The following is an 11,119-nucleotide window of genomic DNA, read 5'->3' as shown; positions in this document are numbered from 1 at the left end:
GAGTGGAAGCAGCTCTAGAAAAATCCCAGCTCCACTCCTGTCGTTTCTGTTACCCCTTAGATCAGCAGGCCCCCAAATTTCTCATGGGACATGATGTGGAAAGGGGGTTCTGTGGGCACACATTGTGGGAAGGGGGTTCCTCATTAATTCATTAATTTAGAATCAAAGCCTTTTCCCCAAATAAATAAGGGTTCTGAGTAGAAGAAGTGTGGGAAACACTGTAAAATAGCTAGACAAGTGTATTTACTGGGACCCTCTAAGGGAGAGTCTGGCAATGCAGCATTTTACCCAAACCAGTTTGCTGGTGGGACCCTTTTTTGTGTGTTTAACCCAGTTGGATGCCCAGGGAGGGTCATATCAGTTGAGTTCCTTTCAGACAGACTCAGAAAGCCTTTGTGATGTGTGGGGTGGGAGGGAGGAGAAGTTGTGAGACTGCCTGGCTGCATTGTACCCCTAGATGGAAGGAGGACAGACAGCAGCGTGGGCAGGGCTGGAGGAAGCCAGGGAGTCCACAGAGAGAAGGCAGCCACTGGCGCTGACCTAGCCTGAGGGGCCCTGGGCACAGTAATATTGCCACAGGATGGAAGGCTAGCATCTTCCAGATTACTACTGAAGTTGGCACCGTTTGCACAGATTAATCCAAAATGGCAGTTTTCTTTTTCTTTTTTTTTAATGCTTAAAGAATGCTTTCTCTACTTTATTTTTAAAATTTTATTAATTTTTGGCTGCGTTGGGTCTTTGTTGCTGCGCGCAGGCTTTCTCTAGTTGCCGCAAGCGGGGGCTACTCTTTGCTGAGGGGTGTGGGCTTCTCATTGTGGTGGTTTTTCTTGTTGCGGAGCATGGGCTCTAGGTGCGTGGGCTTCAGTAGTTGTGACATGCGAGCTCAGTAGTTGTGGCTCGCGGGCTCTAGAGCGCAGGCTCAGTAGTTGTGGCGCCTGGGCTTAGTTGCTCCGTGGCATGTGGGATCTTCCTGGACCAAGGATTGACAAAATGGCAGTTTTCTAAATGGCCACTAGATGGGGCTGGCTCCCCAGGAGGGCTGCAAAACGAGATGCACCTTTCTCCTCCGGCAGGAATTTCCCCTTTTCCTCACTTGAAAATTGTAGAGCTCCATGCAGATTTTTACAATCAGTGTAGGTAAGCTTTTTAAAAATTTTTTATTGGAGTATAGTTGCTTTACAATATTGCATTAGTTTATGCTGTACCGCAAAGTGAATCAGCTGTACATATACATATATCCCCTCTTTTTTGGATTTCCTTCTCATTTAGGTCACCACAGAGCACTGAGTAGAGTTCCCTGGGCTATACAGTAGTGTAGGTAAGCTTTTGCAAAGTGTTTTTTTTGCATTTGGCCCCTCCTTGCCCCTACGCGCTCTGCACCTCTCCTGAGTGGGCTCATCCATCTCTTTATGCCCTTGGGGACTTTTTCATCATGAGCCGTGCTCTCACAAATAGAGCATTTTTACAGACGAAAACTTAGCATAGCGTTTTCCCTCTTAAAATAGAAAACACTCTTCATCTGCCAGATAGAGTGAGAAGGGTGGGAACATTAGACTTTGTTCAAGAAATACATTAAAAACAAATGGTTTTCAGTTCCATCTTAGGGCTGGTTAACAGTATGAGAGATATGTACACAGGAGAGAGTGACATAGAAAACTGTGGAAGGGAAGAGAGAGACGAGGAAGACATAAAGCTGAGGGGGGAAGGCAGTGGTGGCTTAGCACCTTGGAGGGGAATGGCGCCTGGGCCATCCTGAGAGGTGTCTCTTAGACCGAGGGGGTTGCCTTCTGCCTTTGAACTGTTCACTGGCTGGTTGGTCACTCTGTATGAACCACCAGCAGCTCTAACCCCTACATTATTAGAGGATTAACATATGAGGAAAGTGATTCTCTGAGTGAGACCAGTGATTGGAGTAGCTCATCACCTGCTGGGAAGATGGACGGAAGCTCAGGCAGTAGTGGGTTGATTTAAAGAACCTGCTAGCAGAATTACCTTCTCATATTGTTCCTTACCACACCCGAGCCCTTTGGATTTTCATGCTGGTAACCTTGCTACTTGCTACTCAGAGTATGATTCACGGAGCAGTAACAACAGTGTTACCCAGGAACTTACAAGACATGCAGGCTCTCAGGCCCCACTCTAGACCAACAGAATCAGAATTTGCATTTCATTTGGGCAAGATCCATGGCGGGTTCGTGTGCCCATAATAAAGCGTGAGAAGCACTGACCTAGCTAATCAAGTCTTCCAAACTTACTTCTGAGACTCAGCCAGCATTTTAAGATAGATGGAACTTAGATATTGGGAAACGTTCCAAGACATTGATTCGCCCTACTTCTGATTTTCAACTTCAATTAAAAAAAATAGTAATGAAAACAGTAATAGTAATGTGAAATAGTAATTTTACAGGAAATTGAGATTTTACTCTTAAAACTTGTGGTCCACTGATTCCTTCAGCAAGCATTTACTGACATTTGCCAATTTCCTGAGTGTTATTGATGGATCCCAGATAAGGATGGTGAAGGGCCCTAGAGAGGTAACCTCAAACAGTGATGTTGTGTCCAAAAAAGTGACTGAGGTTCGTTTTTTCTGTGGGCAGCATAGTTTGAGGTCTGAAAGGGCTTGGGTTTGATGGGCCCTGCCAGCTGTGGATCAGTGTGTCAGGGCTAGACCATCAAACACTCCATTTTTTCTATTTTTGGCAAGGATTGAAATGGCCTCTTTTCCCGGCTGTTGGGTCCTGAGGAAAGGATAAGGCCTTTGAGGGACATTCACTTGCTCAGTGCCTGCTTTTCTGGGTCAAGATTAGGTCATGACCCTTTTTCGTTTGTTTACTGGGGCTCCAGGCCCCTGGGGAAGGAAGGTCTGGCCAGGGTTCCGATTCTTTTCCAGTTTCTCATATCCAGTGTGTACCAGCATGCAATGTTTGTTGGACAAATGGATGGGTGGATATGAATGACATAATGTTTGAATTTGAATGACATGACTGATAACAAATCTGTGTCTGCTTTCAAGTTGTTGAGAGAGTCCCTCTTGCTGGGCAAGAGGGGTTTTTCTCTTCATATGTGGCTCCTCGCCTGTCTTGAGGACAGTGATTTTGAACAATCGTGAAAAGGAGCTCCCTCTTGGATTTTTGTAGATGGCAGTTGAGTTTCTGCATGAACTGAACGTTCCATTTTTCAAAGTTGGATCTGGGGACACTAACAACTTCCCTTATCTGGAAAAGACAGCCAAAAAAGGTGAGTGTTTAATTTTTGTCATACAATCTGAGTCCAGACCTTCATATTTTTACCCCACTAGTAATAACCCACTAAAGAAGTCTCCTGAAGACAGATTTTCCAGTCAGCATATACTCCCACTTTTTCATGTGCTGACTTGAAAGAAATGAAAACTAAGGCAGTTTCTTTAAGAATTTTTAAATTAAAATTATTTTTAATTTCTAAGAAAATATTTATATAAAATTAAGGATACGACAGTATGTGTAAAACTTCTTAGAGGAAGCTCTGACTTTGAGAAGTATTCTGTAGGTATAATATCCAACCTCCACACATCACAGTTTGTAAAGTGGTTTTACAACATGAGTGATCTCACTTGATCCTCATGACAATCCTGGGACTGAAGCAGGTCATATGATGATGATGCTTTCTACTTACTTCACTGACGAGGCATCTGAGACCACACAGCTAGGACGCTGGCCGCCCCGGGCCTCACACTCTTGAGTCTGGGGCAGTGCTCACCCTACCACACTGTGCAACCTCTTAATCCAATGAGATGCTCATCTTTCTCTAAAGAGTGTGAAATTCCTCTTAATTGGGTTCACTTTGCTGAACGATAATGTTATGGGGGTGAGGGGAGTCTACGTTTCCCGTGGTTGAGGACAGGAACCCACCAGGCTCACCTCTGTTCCCCCACTGTGGCTGGCACAGTGCTTAAGAGATGTTTGTGGGGTTCAGTAGAGTGATGAAACCAACAGCAGGGGTGTGCTTAAGGGAGAGTCAGAACCCCTAAAAAAGAAAGTGATGATGGCGTTGGTGTTGGGTCCCCCAGGCCGCCCAATGGTCATCTCCAGTGGGATGCAGTCCATGGACACCATGAAGCAAGTCTATCAGATTGTGAAGCCCCTCAACCCCAACTTCTGCTTCCTCCAGTGCACCAGTGCGTACCCGCTCCAGCCCGAGGACGTCAACCTGCGCGTCATCTCGGTGAGCCCGAGGGAGGGCCCTTGTCTGATTGGGCCGTTTGCTGTGGGGAAGATGCAGCCCAAATTCTAACCAGTCTTGACATGCTTCGTGATTCGAACATCCTTTGACAGTCTTGCTGTTGCAGAATCAAATTAGAATCAACTATGCAGTTAAGGAGTCAGATACATTCTAAAGATTACAAATTATGTTTTCTTAAAACCAACCTTAATTTCTCTCATTATAAAATTTAAGGGGGAGTCTTCATAATTGTCCATATACATTTTCTTTACCTGTGTGTATTGGCCATCAGCGGTCCCTCTTCTGTGAATCGCTGGCTTTCTTAGTGAGTTGTGGGTTTGTTTTTGTAAAATATACATATGATTTACCATCTTAACCATTTTTTGGTGTCCAGTTCAGTGGCATTAAGTACTTTCACATTGTTGTGCTACCATCGCCACCATCCATCTCCAGGACTTTTTCATCATCTCAGAGTCAAACTCTAAACCCATTAAACACTAACTGCCCATTTCCCCCTCCCCGAGCCCCTGGCAGCCATCATTCTGTTTTGTCTCTATGAATTTGACTACTCTAGGTATCTCAAATAAATGGAATCATACAGTACTTGTCCTTCTGTGTCTGTCTGCTTTCACTTAGCATAATGTCTTCAGGGTTCATCCATGTTGTAGCATCTGTTAGCATTTCATTCCTTTTTAAGGCTGAATAATATTCCATTGTATGTATGTACCACATTTTGTTTATCCAGTCATCCGTTGATGGACATTTGGCATGGTTCCACATTTTGGCTATTGTGAATAATGCTGATATGAACATTGGTGTACAAATACACCGTTTTTCTCCATATTGACAAACAAAATACCCATTTTGTTTTTCAGTGGGGGAGGGGGAAATGGGCAGTAAGTGTTAATGAGTATAGAGTTTGACTCTGAGATGATGAAAAAGTCCTGGAGATGGATGGTGGTGATGGTAGCACAACAAAACCATTTTGGGATGGTTCCACATTTTGGCTATTGTGAATAATGCAGATATGAACACTGGTGTACAGAAATCCGTTTTCTTCATATTGAGTTGTAGGAGACCTTCTTGAAACTTCTGGCTTTTCCTGCTCTCTGTTATTTACCAGCTCTCTGATTCTGAGTATCCTTGAGGGTCAGAGTTGTTACAGTGACAGCTTTGAGAGAGCTTTCTCTCTCCCAGCATTTTGTCTGTTCCACTTCAGTCGGTTTACAGGTGACGAGGTCCAGTCCTTACTTGCCTGAGATCTCACAGCAGCCTGGTGGCAAAACTGGACTAGAATTCTTTGTCTCTTATTGTCTCGGGCCATCTCTATCAATTCCTCCTGGTAGCTCCCGAAACATAATTAATTGGAAATATACAGGTGTGTAATTATCGTACAAAAAACATTATAGTAAGAGTAGCGGAATTCTAAATATATACACACACACAATCCTGATACTGCAATTAACCAGTTTTCCTTTTATATTTTTCTTTCAATACCGTATATGACATTCTGGGTTTTTTTTCCCCCCATGATTATACAAGCTCTTATTTTTCTATAGAGTCTTCATATTTAACTTAAAAAAAATATTAACCTTTTTTGAAATGACACTACTCTCTTTTTAACTAAAGTTTCTGTCCCTCCCAGTTCTGTAGTCTTTTCTCCATTTCTAGCTCATCTCTAAATCATGTTATTTTTTAAATTTAAACATGGTTTAAAAAAAAAACTCAGCCCTGAAATATATAACATAGAAAGTGAACATCCTCTGTAATCCCATCCCACAGAGATTACCATAATTAACAATTTAGTGTGTCTGACACCAAATATTTTCCTCAGTTTTCTTCCTTTGTGAAGTGTGGTCCCCATATCCCTTCCATCCCCACCCGAGGTATGCTCACATCCTCTCTCTTTAGAGCAGGGCACCGTCAGAGTTAAATTGCCAGCCCACCCCCCAGGCCCAGCCTACCCGTCACAGCAGGGTGAGTCCTCTGACCTAGCAACCTGCACTTCTTTGTCCATCACACACCCTTAAGCCTGGTTTTCAAGGTCTTTGCCACTCAGCCATCCTTATCTTCTGTTAATTCCCATCTGGGTCTTTCTGCTGAACTTAAGCTTTCTGGTCACCCTCACTGACAAGGCTCACTCCACTTAGAATGTCTTTCGTCACATCCAGTGAATTATAGATAACCAATTAATTAATTATTTAGCATTCCCACCAAAGGATTGTTTTGAGATTGGGCTGTATGTATTATTGATGGTGATATTTGTGCATATAGCATACTTGCTTTCAGCAGCTCAGGCTAATTAAATGTGACAGATGCTTTTTGAATGGGTTTAGGCATTCGGTTATAGTTCTGTTATTATTCTTCGTGGTTTGCGCAGTGTGAAACATTCTTCAGATGTGTTCCTGGTAACAGCAGCCATTATTTTTGAGCATTTACAGTGTGCTGAGTGCCCTCCGCACGTTCATAGCAGCTCCCACCAGGTACTGCTATCCCTGGGAAGGAGAGACTCAAGAGAACCTTGGAGGCTTCCTGGAGCTTACTGGGCCTCAAACTCAGATCTGCCTGACTCTGGAATGTATGCGGAAAGTACCACACTATTTAACTTTTCTTTCCTCCCTTTTTCTATTTTAAAGGAATATCAGAAGCTCTTTCCTGACATTCCCATAGGGTATTCTGGGCATGAAACAGGTATAGTGATATCTGTGGCCGCAGTGGCTCTGGGGGCCAAGGTCTTGGAGCGTCACATAACTTTGGACAAGACCTGGAAGGGGAGTGACCACTCGGCCTCGCTGGAGCCTGGAGAGCTGGCCGAGCTGGTGCGGTCTGTGCGCCTCGTGGAGAGGGCCCTGGGCTCCCCGACCAAGCAGCTGCTGCCCTGTGAGATGGCCTGCAATGAGAAGGTGGGTTCTTCTGTCCTGCTGGGCGCCACTGTTGAGAGGGGCCGCATGCGCTTACCTGAGAGGTAGTTGGTACCAGCCCTACCTGAGCCCAGGCCAGTGGAATGATGCAGGGATGTCGCTCGGAGCCTATGAGTTTTTTGGGGGTTCATATTAGCAGTGGGAGGAACTTGTTATTTAAGGAACTTTAGCTGTTTCTCTGGTTCCCTGGCATCATATTACAGTTTTCCATTAAGTCTCTGAAGCCTCTGGCCCCAGCGCTCTAGACCCCGGGTAAAGGGGGGTGGTATCTGGGGCCTCATGAGGCACGCGGGTAGGTCAAGTGTGGGGTCCCATGGAGTAGGTAATCCTTGAGGGACATCCAGGCAGAGGGGTCCCGTGAGGCAGTGGGAGGAGGTTCTGTGATATGTCAAGGCGTCCCTAAGCGTGGGAGGCACTGGATGGATGGGGGTGGGCTTGTCACGGGGTTGGTGGGGGATGACACAAACGTTCCCTCAGGAGCAGTTTGAGCTGTGCAGCGTTAACCTTCAGACAGAGGGGACGGGGAGGCCCACGAACCCTGCCTGGCACACTGACTATCTGGGCTTCCCGGAAGCCATGGCCTATACCTGGCTCGGCCTCTGAGTCTAGAGCCAGGCGTCCCGGGGCCGCCAGGAAAGCAGACACTCCTCAAACGCTGCGGGCTGTCTGGGCTGAAACAAAGATCTAACACCAGGCCCGCTAGAGGAGTGCTGTCTTTTATCCCAGTGGGGCCTACTTGCTGCCCTCAAATTAAAGATGCATATACACCAGGAAATTAAAATAACAGTAAAAAGAAACAAACTACCTTTTATACAAGAAAAGGGGAGAGAATTGGCCCAGAAACTGGAATGAGTTATAGCAGTTGAGCACCTAATTTGGTTCTGAGCCTCCTGGCTCCCTGGGCAAACAGTGAGGTACCAGAGGATGCAGAATCTGATAATCATCCGCCAACAGACCTTTTGTCCTGGCATAAATTCCAGAATTGATTCCTTGGCCCTTACCTGGAAGATGCAGAGTATTAGACTAGATACTTTGTTGAAAAGCATCTATGGACAAGACCTAGAAACACTGGTCATGAGCTTCAGGTCTCCTTCGTTCCCCTCACCTGCCCAGCCTATCTGCCTCTTCCTAAGAGGCCCCCTTCCATACTCAGCGTCTGTGCGCCCTCTGTATTGCTATTGTACTGAGCAAGGAGGACACAAGGTTTGTGTCCCTCGAGCAGTGGGCCAGGAGTCAGGAACCCCAGGTTCTCATCTTGGCTCCTCGCAACCTTGGCCAGCTTACCCGCCCTCCGTGGACCTCCGTTTCCCCATGTTTAAAATGTGATACTGAACTGGACGATGACAAAAGCAATCATAATTTCTATTTACTGAGAGCAGTCTATGTTCCAGGTAGGTTACATACATTATTATCACTAATCCTTGTAGTCATCTGACAGGGTAGAGACACTGTTGTTTCCCATTTTACAGAGAAACTCAGCCACAGCTTGTACCCAGCTGCCTGGGATTCGGATCTGGCTCTCTTTGGCTACATAACCTGAGTCCTTTATTATAAAGGCCCCTCCTCTGAATCTCTGAGTCCACCCCACACTGGCCGAGTCCCTGCTGTGTGTGAGATACTGTTCTAGGCACCAAAGGGGGAAAACAGAGTCCCTGCTATCCAAGTACCTTGTGCGAGAAAACTGATCAGGGACCTTGGGGATAAAGCAACGTGCGCTAATTATTTCTGTGAGGCTGGCACTGAGTCTTAATTTTATCCACAGCTGGGCAAGTCTGTGGTGGCCAAAGTGAAAATTCCGGAAGGCACCATTCTAACACTGGACATGCTCACTGTGAAGGTGGGTGAGCCCAAAGGCTACCCTCCTGAAGACATCTTCAATCTGGTGGGCAAGAAGGTCCTGGTCACTGTGGAAGAAGATGACACCATCATGGAGGAATCGGTAGAAAATCATGGCAAAAAAATCAAGTCTTAAAATAAAGTGCCATTCTCTGAATTCTGGATTGCCTTGCTGGTGCCGTCAGGTGCATTTGGGTGAGGTGGGGCAGGAGTGGTGGTCTCCGGGGATCTGGCTTTCATCCACTCCCCACCCAGATAGCAGACATTTAGGGGCCAGGCACTGGGTCAAGCCCGTTGGAGGGATACAGAGAGCAAATATGGGCGGCCTCTGCCTCGGGCTGGCTGGCCCAGAAGGGGCGGTGGGCTCAGAAGCATCTCATCACTGCCCAGTGGCAGTGAGGGTGCAGAGGAGTGCTGGCTGTATGGGCCCTCTCCTTTCAGCCTTCCTTCTTCCTGCCTGCAAAACCAACCCTAATGACCCCAAATATGTCTTCCTTCCATCTCTCTCTCCTTAACCCCTGCCCGCCCTGGGGTTGAGTCTAGTTAGCTGTATAGCCATCACTAGGCATTAGAGAAGGGGTTGGCCAAAGTGTTTTGCAGGCACAGGATGCCAAAGCACTCATAGCTCTGAGCAAAGAGAGGGAAATGGCATTTATTCCTTCTTTAAACAAATACGGAGGGCCTACTATGTGCCAGGCCCTGCTTTGAGGCCTGAGGATACAGCAGTGAATCCTTATGGGACTTCCGTTCAGATGGGGACAGATGCTCCATAAACCAGGAGCACAGTAAAGTAAACCACAGTACGTCAGAAGGTGACACGTGTAGTGGGGCCCGTGAGGGAGCTGGGGAGTGTGGGGCTTGGTGTATATGCAGCTTGTGGTGACTTGTAAGTATGCTGGCGATGCTGAAATCAGCCCTTCCATGATCCGTCGTGAAATTACAAACCCAGCTAACAAAAGATCCTCACTGTTGGACTTCCTTGAACTGCAGCATGAACCCTTCACAGAGATTCCATATCATATTCCTCTTTGTTCTTTTGAACCAATACTGAGATTAATGATTATTTTCAAATGTACTTTCAAATTCTTAATCTTTGTTCATATTTATTTGACCTGGTTACTTTAATTCCTCTTGATTCAAAGTGTATCTTGGAGTTTCTTTCTGAATGCGTAAATTGCCCTTTGAAGTTTCTTTACTTGTGAGGATAGGGCCTCCCTCTCCTGGGGATCCCAAAACAGTGTCTGGAAGGAGACTCGCATTTATATGTGTGGGTGGGGTGGGGTGGGAATCTGGGTTCGTACTCACGAGACTCCATAAAATTGACGTGCTAGGAGCTGGAGTGTGACAGCATCCATTTCTGGCTGCTGTTTACTCCCTTTCACTTCTCCCTATAAACAGTCATGAGCAGACAATCAAAATTTCTGATTCCATAGCCTTTTTTTTTTTTCTACAAGAGCAGAGATGACATTAAATATCTGAGACCTCCTAACAAGAAGAGACTTAGTATGGTAGTAGACGGATGTGTTCCAGGGCCTGGGAAGAGGAGGTGGGTCTGAAAGGAAAGGAGGGAAGAGCCTAGCCGGGGCTCTGGCTGAGAATGTACGGCAGGCGGTTTCTAGCAGAGAACCCATCAGTTGCTTCCAGGTCCTGTCAGACTGGAATGTGAGAAGGGCCCAGGCTGCTCTGTAGACCTCAGCTGGATTCCCCCAGAGGGCAGAAGCCAGTGAGGCTCACACCTGGAAGAGCCACTGAGGGCACAGGGCCTAACTCTGCCTTTTGGGTAGAGGATTGGGTTATGTGTTGGAGAGAACTGTGAAGAAGGGCCATCGTCTAGAACCCGCTTCCCATCAGTGCACATAGAGAAAATCATAGCCTGTGAATGACGTGTGTAGGTAAAGTATGGGGCTGCCTGCAGCCAGGAGCAGCTGGCCACCTCATGCTGTGCCAGGCCCTGAGAGCAGGAGGATGGATCTCTGGGCACAGCTCTGGCCTATTCGTACGTCCCTGAGCACCTGCCAGGAAGGAGATCCAGTGCTGGGCCCACAGTGAGGCAGCAGACGGTCCCTGTCGGAGAATTCACAGCCTATTGGGTGCAGGTACCTCCACAAATAGTGCCCTGCATGTGTGAATTGCTGAAATGTTTTCCAAGAGTCATGAGAGCTATG

General features: G+C 46.5%; 1 protein-coding gene across 2 annotated transcripts in view; it reads left to right on the top strand.

The window, feature by feature from the left end:
- The window catches only part of NANS (N-acetylneuraminate synthase), a 31,370-nt gene extending 22,259 nt beyond the window's left edge, over positions 1-9,111 (top strand). For both annotated transcript variants that reach the window (XM_082468749.1, XM_082468750.1), the window contains 4 exons: positions 3,138-3,237; positions 4,046-4,200; positions 6,834-7,100; positions 8,881-9,111. In XM_082468749.1, the coding sequence (XP_082324875.1) occupies positions 3,138-3,237; positions 4,046-4,200; positions 6,834-7,100; positions 8,881-9,090 (732 nt within the window). In that variant the 3' untranslated portion in view covers positions 9,091-9,111. The remainder of the gene's footprint in view (positions 1-3,137; positions 3,238-4,045; positions 4,201-6,833; positions 7,101-8,880) is intronic.
- The last annotated feature ends 2,008 nt before the right edge of the window (positions 9,112-11,119 follow it).

The sequence above is a fragment of the Balaenoptera physalus genome (assembly GCF_965194825.1).
Source record: "Balaenoptera physalus genome assembly, chromosome: 7".
In the NCBI taxonomy this organism is placed as follows: Eukaryota; Metazoa; Chordata; class Mammalia; order Artiodactyla; family Balaenopteridae; genus Balaenoptera; species Balaenoptera physalus.
This window is presented reverse-complemented; position numbering and strand designations above follow the sequence as displayed.